The sequence below is a fragment of the Lonchura striata genome, chromosome 10 (genome assembly GCF_050655825.1).
Source record: "Lonchura striata isolate lonStrDom1 chromosome 10, ASM5065582v1, whole genome shotgun sequence".
Lineage (NCBI taxonomy): Eukaryota > Metazoa > Chordata > Aves > Passeriformes > Estrildidae > Lonchura > Lonchura striata.
Genome location: NC_140712.1, coordinates 6540544 through 6554490, shown reverse-complemented (window position 1 = coordinate 6554490; position 13947 = coordinate 6540544). Strand labels below are relative to the sequence as shown.

The 13947-nt window shown below is 54.8% G+C and overlaps 1 protein-coding gene across 4 annotated transcripts in view; it reads right to left on the bottom strand.

Moving 5' to 3' along the window:
• STRA6 (signaling receptor and transporter of retinol STRA6) overlaps positions 1 to 13947 on the bottom strand; it is a 33483-nt gene that overhangs the window by 2687 nt on the left and 16849 nt on the right. For 3 of the 4 annotated variants that reach the window (XM_085588538.1, XM_077786002.2, XM_085588537.1), the window contains exons 8-16: positions 13444 to 13511; positions 13277 to 13350; positions 11908 to 11969; positions 9891 to 10071; positions 7517 to 7592; positions 4934 to 5067; positions 3081 to 3198; positions 1730 to 1831; positions 435 to 598 (exon numbers count right to left, since the gene is read on the bottom strand). In XM_085588538.1, coding sequence (XP_085444664.1) covers positions 435 to 598; positions 1730 to 1831; positions 3081 to 3198; positions 4934 to 5067; positions 7517 to 7592; positions 9891 to 10071; positions 11908 to 11969; positions 13277 to 13350; positions 13444 to 13511 — 979 coding nt within the window. Of the gene's footprint in view, positions 1 to 434; positions 599 to 1729; positions 1832 to 3080; positions 3199 to 4933; positions 5068 to 5350; positions 7593 to 9890; positions 10072 to 11907; positions 11970 to 13276; positions 13351 to 13443; positions 13512 to 13947 lie in introns of those variants that run through there. The other variant, XM_085588536.1, reaches the window with a different exon arrangement.

Below are 13947 nucleotides of genomic sequence, written 5' to 3'. Positions count from 1 at the left end.
CAGGAAAACCAGAAGAAGACCTGAGGTCCCCTGATGTCCCCTGAGGTCCCCTCTCCGTTATCCCGGGACATGAGGTAACCTCTGGTGAAACCCCAAAGGTCACCCCTTGTTTTTTGGGATCAAAGAGCAGGACCAAGCAGGAATTTGGAGAAGCTGATTTCTGTCCTGGTCCCACTCCCAAGCCACCCTCGATCCCACAGGAAGAACCTGGAGGTCCTTTCTTTATCCCAGGACATGAGGTGACCACTGGTGAAGCCCCAAGGTCACCGCTCATTTTTTTGGGCCAAAAAAAGCAGGAATCAGGAGAAGCCACCTGCTGCAGGTGTCCCATTTCCAACGTTTGGGGTCACCATCAATCCCAGCAGCTCCGGGCCCCCATCCCAACCCCCCGCGGTGGGACAAACTGGTGGCACGGTGACCTCTGGCCGTCCCACCTGGGTCGAAGGTCTCCACGCCGCGGTGCATCAGGCTGATGTCCAGGCGGCAGAAGTGGACGGCGTTGTAGAGGCCGGAGATGACCACGCGCCACACGGCGGCCATGACGCCCACCAGGACGTTGGTGGGGAAGAGCAGGAAGGTGACGATGTACAGCGCGCGCCTGCGGGGCAGACATTCCCATGGGATGGGACAACTCCGGCCACCCCAGACCTCCCGGCCCCACCCACGTCCGGCCCAGGTGGCTCCGTCCCACTGCGAGAAGACAAAGCCCTCCCAAGCTCCTGGAGAACCATCAGGAGCTCCTTGTCTCCATGGAGATCGGGGAACCAGGCAAAATGTGGGGTTGGAATTTTGGGATGGAGGCCACCAGCTCCAGGAGAGCCGCGCTGGCCCCCCAGGACACCTGGGTCCCTCTGTCACCCCAGTCTGGGGTGGTGACACCACGTGGGAGCGGCATCTGCTGGTGGCCTGGGATGGACACTGGCGCAAGGAGAGCCTCTGTGACCTGCTGGGGGTGGCACAGGACACTTGGGTCTTTCTGTCACACCAGTCTGCGGTGGTGCCACCATCGCTGAGTGGGGGACATCTGCTGGTGCTTTGGGATGGAGTCCAGGAGAACCTTCATGCCCTGCCAGGGGGTGGCTCTTGGGTCTTTCTGTCACCCTGGTCATGGGTGGTGTCACCATCCCTGAGTAGGGGACATCTGCTGGTGCTTTGGGATGGAGTCCAGGAGAACCTCTGTGCCCTGTTTGGGGGTGGCACAGGACACTTGGGTCTTTCTGTCACCCTGGGCATGGGTGGTGCCACCATCGCTGAGTGGGGGACATCTGCTGGTGCTTTGGGATGGAGTCCAGGAGAATCTTCATGCCCTGCCAGGGGGTGGCACTGGACATTTGGGTCTTTCTGTCACCCTGGTCATGGGTGGTGTCACCATCCCTGAGTAGGGGACATCTGCTGGTGCTTTGGGATGGAGTCCAGGAGAACCTCTGTGCCCTTCTGGGGGGTGGCACTGGACACTTGGTTCCCTCTGTCACCCTGGTCATGGGTGGTGTCACCATCCCTGAGTGGGGGACATCTGCCAGCGGTGACCGACCCCACCTGGCTGATCCTGAGGGATCTGGGCTTGGAAGTGGGACCGGTGGAGCACCAGCGTCACCCCACCAAAATCCAGGCCAGAACATGTGGAGAAACATCCTGGGGGCTGGAATTCCTGCCAGACCCCAGCTGGGGACAGTTGGGGACAACTGGGGACAGTTGTGGACGGTGGGGGACGGTGGTGGTGTCCCCATACCTGTTGGTGATCTCCTTCTGCAGGGAATGCTGCTCCAGGAACTGGGAATGGGCCAGGAAATGCTGCAGGAGCACGGCCACCACCAGGGCCAGCCAGAAGGGCCTGGAAGAACACCGGGAATGGGCCAAAACATCGGGAATATCCCAAAACATTGGGAAGATTCTAAAACATCGGGAAGGGCCCGAAACATTGGGAATGACCCAAAACAGTGGGAATGGCCCAAAACATTGGGAATGGCCCAAAACATTGGGAATATCCCAAAACATTGGGAATATCCCAAAACATTGGGAATATCCCAAAACATTGGGAATATTCTAAAACATCGGGAATGGCCCGAAACATCGGGAATGGCCTGAAACACCGGGAATGTCCCAAAACACCAGGAATGGCCCAAACTGGGAATGGCTCAAAACATCAGGAATGGCCCAAAACATCAGGAATGGCCCAAACTGGGAATGGCCCAAAACATCGGGAATGGCCCAAAACATTGGGAATGGCCCAAACTGGGAATGGCCCAAAACACCAGGAATGGCCCAAACCACCGGGAATGGCCCAAAACACCAGGAATGGCCGAAACTGGGAATGGGCAAAACATTGGGAATGGCCCAAAACATTGGGAATGGCCCAAAACACTGGGAATGTCCCAAAACACCAGGAATGGCCCAAAACATTGGGAATGGCCCAAAACACCAGGAATGGCCCAAAACACCAGGAATGGCCCAAAACATCGGGAATGGCCCAAAACACTGGGAATATCCCAAAACATCGGAAATATCCCAAAACATTGGGAATGGCCCAAAACATCGGGAATGGCCCAAAACATCAGGAATGTCCCACGACACCACCAAGGGCAGAGTCTTCCAGTGGTGTTGGGAAGATCCCAAATGGAGCATCCCAAACGCTTCCAGGAGCATTCCTTGGGGTTTCCAGCCCTTCCCGAGGGCTCACCACATGTTCCGGATGATCCCGAAGAGCGGGATGGAGACTGGGAATGTCCCAAAACACCGGGAATGGCCCAAAACAATGGGAATGGCCCAAACCACCGGGAATGGCCCAAAACACCAGGAATGGCCGAAACTGGGAATGGGCAAAACATTGGGAATGGCCCAAAACACTGGGAATATCCCAAAACATCGGAAATATCCCAAAACATCGGGAATGGCCCAAAACATCAGGAATGGCCCAAACTGGGAATGGCCCAAAACATCGGGAATGGCCCAAAACATCAGGAATATCCCACGACACCACCAAGGGCAGAGTCTTCCAGTGGTGTTGGGAAGATCCCAAATGGAGCATCCCAAACGCTTCCAGGAGCATTCCCTGGGGTTTCCAGCCCTTCCCGAGGGCTCACCACATGTTCCGGATGATCCCGAAGAGCGGGGAGCTGGTGCCGATCTGGAGCGGGATCACCACCAGGAAGGTGAAGGCCACGGAGCAGAGGAAGAAAATCACCTGCTGGATCAGGAGACCTGGAACGGGGACACGGAGCGGGAATCCGGGATGGGAAGACGGTTCTCATCCCCCAAATTCCCGCGCGGGGCTTTCCCGACGATCCCAGAAAAACCCCGCCGGTCCCCAAAAACCAGGTCTGCATTCCCAATGGATTGACCGACAGATCCTGGGGGTGGAGAGAAGATTTCCCTTCTTTTTGGGGGTCGCCCACCCAATTCCCAGGATAATCCAGGCTGGGATGGGGACAAGGAACCCCTGGAATGTGCTGAGGACCAGAGGCTTCCACAGCTTTTCCCATCCAAATATTTGGGATCCAGCCAAAACTGGGCATCATCCCACCCCTTCCTCCACTTTGAATTCCCAAACCAATTTTCCCCAAATTTTTCCTATCTTTCCAATTATTTTTCCAGCTTTTCCCCAATTCCCTGCCACCTGATGATTCCAAAACCCGCCAGATCCCGTTTGAGGAAATGGGGATTAAAACCCTCCCGGAAATGGGGTGAAAATAGGGAATTGTCACTTTGTCCTAAAGGAAATTTGGATCCCCACGCCGTGATCCCAAAATCCTGGTACCCAGGCATCATTCCACCCCTTCCTCCTCTTTGAATTCCCAACCCAATTTTTCCAATTATTTTTCCCAGTTTTTCCCAATTCTCAACCACTCGGTGCTCCCAAAACCCGCCAGATCCTGTTTGAGGAAATGGGGATTAAAATCCTCCTGGAAATGGGGCAAAAATGGGGAATTGCTGCTTAATCCTGAAGAAAATCAGGATCCCCCATCCTGTGATCCCAAAATCCCGGTACCCAGGCATCATTCCACCCCTTCCTCCTCTTTGAATTCCCAATCCAATTTTTCCTGATTTTTTTGCAATTTTTCCAATTTTTCCAATTATTTTTCCCTGTTTTTCCCAATTCCCAACCATCTGGTGTTCCCAAAACCCGCCAGATCCCGTTTGAGAAATGGGCGCTAAAAACCCTCCCGGAAATGGGGTGAAAATAGGGAATTGTCACTTAGTCCTAAAGAAAATTTGGATTCCCATGCCGTGATCCCAAAATCCCGGTACCCAGGTATCATTCCACCCCTTCCTCCTCTCTGAATTCCCAACCCAATTTTTCCAATTATTTTTCCCTGTTTTTCCCACTTCCCAGCCATCTGGTGATTCCAAAACCTGCCAGATCCCGTTTGAGAAATGGGCGCTAAAAACCCTCCCGGAAATGGGGTGAAAATAGGGAATTGTCACTTAGTCCTAAAGAAAATTTGGATTCCCATGCCGTGATCCCAAAATCCCGGTACCCAGGCATCATTCCACCCCTTCCTCCTCTTTGAATTCCCAACCCAATTTTTCCAATTATTTTTCCCAGTTTTTCCCAATTCTCAACTCGGTGCTCCCAAAACCCGCCAGATCCTGTTTGAGGAAATGGGGATTAAAATCCTCCTGGAAATGGGGCAAAAATTGGGAATTGCTGCTTAATCCTGAAGAAAATCAGGATCCTCCATCCTGTGATCCCAAAATTCTGTTACCCAGGCATCATTCCACCCCTTCCTCCTCTTTGAATTCCCAACCCAATTTTTCCAATTATTTTTCCCTGTTTTTCCCACTTCCCAGCCATCTGGTGATTCCAAAACCCGCCAGATCCCGTTTGAGGAAATGGGGATTAAAACCCTCCCGGAAATGGGGTGAAAATAGGGAATTGTCACTTAGTCCTAAAGGAAATTTGGATTCCCATGCCGTGATCCCAAAATCCCGGTACCCAGGCAGGCGAAGGCCGCCTGGAAGCTGGAGAAGGCCATCCAGCAGACCAGGGATTCCCGGGAAGGCCGCAGGATGTGGGCCTTGGAGAAGACATCCAGCACGGCGCCCTGGTAGAGCGCCCGCAGGTTGGACCTGCGTGGGAAAATGGAAAATGTCCCGGATTGATCCCGGCCCGGAATGGGGGCGGGAACATCAGGAATGGGGATGGGTTTATCGGGAATGGGGACATTGGGAATGGGGATGGGGACATCGGGAATGGGGATGGGGATATCGGGAATGGGGATGGGGATATTGGGAATGGGGACATCGGGAATGGGGATGGGGACATCGGGAATGGGGATGGGGATATCGGGAATGGGGATAGGGACATCGGGAATGGGGATGGGGATATCGGGAATGGGGATGGGGACATGGGGAATGGGGATGGGGACAATGGGGATGGGGATATCGGGAATGGGGATGGAGATATCGGGAATGGGGATGGGGATATTGGGAATGGGGACACCGGGAATGGGGATGGGGACATCGGGAATGGGGATGGGGATATTGGGAATGGGGATGGGGACATCAGGAATGGGGACGGGGATATTGGGAATGGGGATGGGGATATTGGGAATGGGGATGGGGACATCGGATATGGGAATGGGGACATCGGGAATGGGAATGGGGACATCGGGAATGGAGATGGGAATATTGGGAATGGGGATGGGGACATCGGGAATGGGGACGGGGATATTGGGAATGGGGATGGAGACATTGGGGATGGGGATGGGGACACTGGGAATGAGGATGGGGACATTGGGGATGGAGCTGGGAATATCGGGATCGCGGATGGGGATATTGGGAATGGGGACAGGGATATCGGGAATAGGAACATTGGGAATGGGTTTGGGAACACTGGAAATGTGGTGGGGACATTGGGAATGGGAACATTTGAAATGGGAACATTGGGAATGGGGATGGGAATATTGGGAATGGGGATGAGGATATCAGGAATGGGGATGGGATATCGGGAATGGGGATGGGAACACCAGGAATGCGTTGAGGACATTGGGAACATTGGGAATGAGGCTGGGGACATTGGGAATGGGGATGGGAATATTTGGAATGGGACTGGGGACATCGGGGATGGGGACATTGGGAATGGGAATGGAAACATTGGGAATGAAGCCAAGGATATTGGGAATGGGGATGGGAGCATCAGGAATGGGGCTCAGAACATTGGGAATGGGGCCGGGACATTGGGAATGGGCCCAGGGACATTGGGAATGGAAACATCAGGAATGGGCATGGGGACATTGGAAATGGGGATGGGAATATTGGGAAAGGGGATGGGGAACACCAGGAATGGGGATGGGGACGTTGGGAATGGGAACACTGGGAATGGGGATGGAAACATTGGGAATGAATCCAAGGACATTGGGAATGGAAACACTGGGAATGGGGATGGGGACATCGGGAATGGGGATGGGGATATCGGGAATGAGAACAGTGGGAATGGAGCTGGGAACATTGGGAATGGGGCCAGGGATATTGGGAATGGGAACATTGGGAATGGGGATGGGAACATCAGGAATGTGGCCAGGGACATTGGGAATGGGGCCATCAGGAATGGGGATGGGGATATTGGGAATGGGGCCGGGGATATTGGGAATGGGAATATTGGGAATGGGAACATTGGGAATGGGAACATTGGGAATGGGGCCAGGGATATTGGGAATGGGAATATTGGGAATGGGGACACTGGGAATGGGGCCGGGGATATTGGGAATGGGAATATTGGGAATGGGAACATTGGGAATGGGGCCAGGGATATTGGGAATGGGAATATTGGAATGAGGCTGGGGACACTGGGAATGGGGCTGGGGATATTGGGAATGGGAATATTGGGAATGGGGACACTGGGAATGGGGCCGGGGATATTGGGAATGGGAATATTGGGAATGGGGACACTGGGAATGGGGCCGGGGATATTGGGAATGGGAATATTGGGAATGGGGACACTGGGAATGGGGCCGGGGATATTGGGAATGGGAATATTGGGAATGGGGACACTGGGAATGGGGCCGGGGATATTGGGAATGGGAATATTGGGAATGGGGACACTGGGAATGGGGCCGGGGATATTGGGAATGGGAATATTGGGAATGGGGACACTGGGAATGGGGCCGGGGATATTTGGAATGGGAATATTGGGAATGGGAACATTGGGAATGGGGATGGGAACATTGGGAATGCAGCCAGGGACATTGGGAATGGGGCCATCAGGAACAGGACTGGGGATATTGGGAATGGGGCCAGGGATATTGGGAATGGGAATTTTGGGAATGGGAACATTGGGAATGGGGCCAGGGGTATTGGGAATGGGAACATCGGAATGGGGCCAGAGATATTTGGAATGGGAATATTGGGAATGGGAACATTGGGAATGGGGCCAGGGATATTTGGAATGGGAATTTTGGGAATGGGAACATTGGGAATGGGGATATCAGGAATGAGGCTGGGGACACTGGGAAGGGGGCTGGGGATATCGGGAATGGGGACATCGGGAATGGGAATCTCGGGAATGGGAATGTCCCACCTGTGCATGGCCAGGCTCCGGAGCAGCATGGCGCAGGTCAGCAGGCAGCACAGCGCCAGCGAGAAGATGTAGCACACTGCGGGAAAACGGGAAAAAATTCCCGGATTTTGGGTCGGGAATGACACCGGGAGCGGGGTTTTGCCAGGAATTGCACCTCGGGGATGAGAGATTGGCACCGTGCCTCAGTTTCCCTCCTTGTGTCGCTCCCTCTTTCAGCTCCCAAGGAGGGGATGGATGGGACACAGGGAGGGAAAAGGGGAAGGGAAATCCGGAAAAATCCCTGGAATGAGTTGGGATGGGGGTCTTAGGAAAGGGGATCTGTGGGAAAGAGGGTGGAGGGGGAAAATGGGATGAGAGAGGTTTGGGATCCCAAGGAAGGGAGGAGCATCCCTGCTCTTCCTTTATTCCTGGAATTCCCAGATCCCTGAAATTCCTTGATCTCTGAAATTCCCTCATCCCTGCTATTCCTTTATCCCTGAAATTCTCTCATCCCTGAAATTCCCTGATCCTTGCTATCCCCTCATGCCTATTCCTTCATCCCTAAAATTCCCTCATCCCTGAAATTCCCTGATCCCTGGAATTCCCTGATCCCTGGAATTCCCGCATCCCTGGAATTCCCTCATCCCTGAAATTCCCTGATCCCCGCTATTCCCTCATCCCTAAAATTCCCTGATCCCTAAAATTCCCTCATCCCTGCTCTTCCCTCATCCCTGAAATTAAATTCCCTCATCCCTGAAATTCCGTGACCCCTGAAATTCCCTGATCCCTGAAATTCCCTCATCCCTGGAATTCCCTGATCCCTGCCATTCCCTCTTCCCTGCTCTTCCCTGCTTTTCCCTCATCCCCCATCCAAGGATTTCCACTCTCCAGGGATCCGGGCCCATCTGTTCGCTTCCAGCACGTTTCCAGCATTTCCAGGCCTGCAGCATCTGCCAGCCCTTCCCTGCGGCTCTTCCCAACGGCTTTTCCCGGAGTCTCTTCCCGCCTTGGCACCCGCCAGCCTGGCACAGCTCCATCCCTGCCAGCTGCTCCCGAAATCCCTCTGGAATCCACCCAATCCCATCCTCCAGGCGAGGAATCCTCACAGAATTCCCACTGGAATCCGCCCCATCCCATCCTCCCCAAGTCCCTCTGGAATCTGCCCCATTCCATCAGGAATCCTCTGGAAATGCCCCTGGAATCCTCCCAGTGCCATTCTCCCGGTGAGGAATCCTCCCAAAATCCTTCTGGATTCTGACCCATCCCATCCTCCGGGTGAGGAAATCTCCCGGAATCCCCCTGGAATCCACCCCATGGAATCCACCCAGTCCCATCCTCCTGGAATCCCCCTGGAATCCACCCCATGGAATCAGCCCCATCCCATCCTCCTGGAAACCCCCTGGAATCCACCCCATGGAATCCACCCTGTCCCATCCTCCTGGAAACCCCCAGAATCCACCCCATGGAATCCACCCTGTCCCATCCTCCTGGAATCCACCCCATGGAATCCACTCCATCCCATCCTCCAGAATCCCCCTGGAATCCATCCGATCCCATCCCATCCTCCTGGAATCCCCCTGGAATCCACCCCATGGAATCCAGCCCGTCCCATCCTCCCAGAATCCCCCGGGAATCCATCCCATGGAATCTCCACCCCGTCCCATCCTCCTGAAATCCACCCCATGGAATCCACCCCGTCCCATCCTCCTGGAATCCTCCTGGAATCCACCCCATGGAATCAGCCCCATCCCATCCTTCCGAAATCCCCCTGGAATCCACCCCATGGAATCCACTCCATCCCATCCTCCAGAATCCCCCTGGAATCCATCCGATCCCATCCCATCCTCCTGGAATCCCCCTGGAATCCACCCCATGCCATCCTCCTGGAATCCCCCTGGAATCCATCCCATGGAATCCAGCCCATGCCATCCTCCTGGAATCCACCCCATGGAATCAGCCCCATCCCATCCTCCTGAAATCCCCCTGGAATCCACCCCATGGAATCAGCCCCATCCCATCCTCCCCAAATCCCCCTGGAATCCACCCCACGGAATCCACCCCATGGAATCAGCCCCATCCCATCCCCATGGAATCCACCCCATGGAATCCACCCCGTCCCATCCTCCCGGAATCCACCCCATGGAATCCACCCCGTCCCATCCTCCCGGAATCCACCCCATGGAATCCACCCCATGGAATCCACCCCATCCTATCCTCCCGGAATCCACCCCATGGAATCCACCCCATCCCATCCTCCCGGAATCCACCCCATGGAATCAGCCCCATCCCATCCTCCCGGAATCCCCCTGGAATCCCCCGCCTGGAATCTCCAGCCCGTGCCCCGCTCGGGGCGGGGAATCCCGGGCCGATCCCGGCGGGCGGGCTCGGGACGCACCTTCCAGGGCCCGCAGGAAGAGTCGGGCGGTGCGCAGCTCCTGCTCCAGCCGCCCGGGCCCGGCCGCGCCCTGCGAGGGCACCAGCCCCAGCTGCACCAGCAGCAGCACCACGTCCGCGCTCAGCCCCGCCCGCACGATCCGCAGCGCCGGCACCACGGCCAGCAGCAGCAGCAGGGCCACCTGCGGGCACGGAGAGCCCCGGGATTGCGGGATGTACGGCAAGGATCCCGTGGGATTGAAGGTTCCGATCCCGTGGGATTGAAGGTTCCGATCCCGTGGGATTGAAGGTTCCGATCCCGTGGGATTTACAGCTCAAATCCCCCGTGATTTTGGGGTTTTAAGGCTCGGATCCCATTGGATTGAAGGTTCTGTTCCCATGGGATTTAAAGCACAAATCCCCCGGGATTGCGGGATTTATGGCGCGAATCCCGTGGGATTTAAGGTTCCGATCCCGTGGGATTGAAGGTTCCGATCCCGTGGGACTGAAGGTTCCGATCCCGTGGGATTGGAGGTTCTGATCCCGTGGGATTGAAGGTTCCGATCCCGTGGGATTTACAGCTCAAATCCCCCGTGATTTTGGGGTTTTAAGGCTCGGATCCCATTGGATTGAAGGTTCGGATCCCATGGGATTTACAGATCAAATCCGGCGGGATTTTGGGGTTTTAAGGCTCGGATCCCATTGGATTGAAGGTTTTGATCCCGTGTGATTTACAGCTCAAATCCCCCGGGATTGCAGGATTTACGGCGCGGATCCCGTGGGATTGGAGGTTCTGATCCCGTGGGATTGAAGGTTCCGATCTTGTGGGATTTACAGGTCAAATCCCCCGGGATTGCGGGATTTACGGCGCGGATCCCGTGGGATTGGAGGTTCCGATCCCGTGGGATTGAAGGTTCTCATCCCGTGGGATTTACAACACAAATCCTCCGGGATTGCGGGATTTACGGTGCGGATCCCGTGGGATTGAAGGTTCCGATCCCGTGGGATTTACAACACAAATCCCCCGGGATTGCGGGATTTACAGCACGGATCCCGTGGGATTGAAGGGTCCGATCCCGTGGGATTGAAGGTTCTGATCCCGTGGGATTGAAGGTTCCGATCCCATGGGATTGAAGGTTCTGATCCCATGGGATTTACAGCTCACATCCCTTGGGATTGCGGGATTTACAGCGCGGATCCCGTGGGATTGAAGGTTCCGATCCCATGGGATTGAAGGTTTTGATCCCATTGGATTTAAGGTTCCGATCCCGTGGGATTTACAGCTCAAATCCCCCGGGATTGCGGGATTTATGGCTCGGATCCCATGGGATTTAAGGTTCTGATCCCGTGGGATTGAAGGTTCTGATCTTGTGGGATTGAAGGTTCCGATCCCGTGGGATTTACAGCTCAAATCCCGCAGGATTTCAGGATTTACATCTCAGATCCCGTGGGATGTAAGGCTCAGATCCCATTGGATTTAAAGTTCCGATCCCGTGCGATTTACAGCTCAAATCCTGCAAGATTTTGGGATTTATGGGACAGATCCCATGAGATTTAAGACTTGGATCCCATGGGATTTAAGGTTCCGATCCCATGGGATTTTCAGCTCCAATCCCACTGGATTTTGGGATTTATGGGTCAGATCCCGTGGGATTTAAGGTTCAGATCCCACAGGATTTTGGGATTTACTGCTCAGATCCCATGGGATTTAAAGCTTGGATCCTGCAGGATTTTGGGGTTTACAGTTGAGATCCCATGGGATTTTGGGATTTATGGCTCAGATCCTGTGGGATTTAAGGTTCTGATCCCGTGGCAATTAAAGCTCAAATCCCGCGGGATTTTGGGGTTTGCAGCTCAGCTCACACAGGATTTTGGGATTTACGGCTCGAATCCTGCAGGATTTACGGCTCAGATTCCGCAGAATTTGGGGATTAGTGGCTCAGATCCCGTGGGATGTCAGGATTTATGGGAGCGCGGAATTCCAGAAGGGATTTTAACACCATTCCCAGGTGACCCCCGGGACCCTCTGGGAATGTCACCTGGTAGACGGCGACAATGGCCACGGTGACGGACACCACCAGCTTCAGCGGGATCCGGAATCCTGGAGGGAAAATCGGGAATTTGGGATGGAGGACCAGGATCAGGGTGTACCCAGCAAAGGGAACAACACCCTTTGGAATGGGATTTCCGCAAGGAATTTCTGCTGGGATGGCGAGTCGGGAATGGATGGATGGCTCCATCCTGCTTTTCCATGGAAACTCAGGATTATCCCTGCCCCCTCCATGGATGGGAACGGCTCCACATTCCCGGGATTTCACCTCCTCAGTGCAGAGCAATTCCCGTCTCCAGCCCCCGGGTGCTCCCGTCCTCCCCTGGCCGAGCTTTCCCAGGAAAACCACGGCTGGCCAAAACTCCCTGGAATTGTCCCAGGATCCCTTTTCCATGGAATTATGGGGCCTCCATCAGGATCCCATCATTCCCAGAAGCTTTTCCATGGATTTGTGGGGCCTCCATTGGGGTCCCATCATTCCCAGAACCCTTTTCCATGGATCTGTGGGACTCCATGGGTTTCCCATAATTCCGTGGATTTGTGGCGCCTCCATGGTGTTCCTATCACTCCCATCATTCCCAGAACCCTTTTTCATGGAATTAAGGGGTTTCCATGGGGTTCCCATCATTCTCAGAACCCTTTTCCATGGATTTGTGGGGCCTCCATGGATTTCCCATAATTCCATGAATTTATGGGGTCTCCATGATGTTCCCATCATTCCCAGGCCCCTTTTCCATGGATTTATGGGGTCTCCATGGGTTTCCCACGATTCCATCACTCCCAGGACCCCTTTTCCATGGATCTATGGAGCCTCCGTGGGGTTGCCATCACTCCCAGGCCCCTTTTCCATGGATTTGTGGGGCTCCATGGGTCTCCCATAATTCCATGGATTTGTGGGGTCTCCATGAAGATCCCATAATTGCCAGGACCCCTTTTCCATGGATTTGTGGGGTCTCCATGGACTTCCCATCACTCTCATCACTCCCAGGACTCCTTTTCCATGGATTTGTGGGGCTCCATGGGTCTCCCATAATTCCATGGATTTGTGGGGTCTCCATGAAGATCCCATAACTGCCAGGACCCCTTTTCCATGGATTTGTGGGGCCTCCATGGGGTTCCCATCATTCCCAGAACCCTTTTCCATGGATTTGTGGGGTCGCCATGGCGTTCCCATCACTCCCAGGCCCCTTTTCCACGGATTTGCAGATCCCTGCCCCAAGCTCAGCTGGATTTGGGCTCCAAGCCCGGCCGGGTAGGACAGGGCTTGGAGACACCCGGGATTTTGGGAATGGCCTGGCTGATCCATAAATCCCGACCCCAACCGTTCCCGGATTCCGTGGGATTTTCCGGGTGCCCACCTTCCTCGGGAATGTAGATGTAGGAGCGCAGGTAGGAGCGGATCCGGGAGCTGAGGCTCTCATCGATCTTGGAGCTGCAGGAGGTGGGAGATGGTGACATTCCTGACCTTCGGGAATGGCATTTGTGGGGAATGGGATTTTCTGGGAATGGGAATTTCCATCCTTACCTCCCCTTCTGACCCCGTTTGGACAGCAAGGCCTTGAGGTACTTCCTGTAATAGCTTTTCCCGGAAATCTGGGAATAACGGATGGCTTTGGGGTGGCAGAGCCACCCTGGCCGCCCCCTCATCCCGAGCACATCCCGACAGGAATTCCCGAGCCGGGAATGTTGGTATGAAAAAGTGGGAATAAAGCGGGATTTTGTTCCCAAACACCTCCAGCATCCCTCGTTCCCGCCTGAGGGGCCACCTCAGGCCTTTCCCACTTTTCTGTCCTCTCTTCCCGACAAAGCCCTGAGGGATTATCCGGGAAAACGAGGAGAGCCCGGGGCCGGCCTGAATGGAGCCATTGATGCTGGGAGCCTCAGGGGGAAGGGATTTATCCCAGAGGAATTTCCCAACCCCGCTGCCGGTCTGGGACAGCAACGGAGAACCCACAGATCCCGATCCCGATCCCAATCCCGGGATAACAACAGAGAACACACAGTGGCAGGGCTGGGATGGGAACATCCA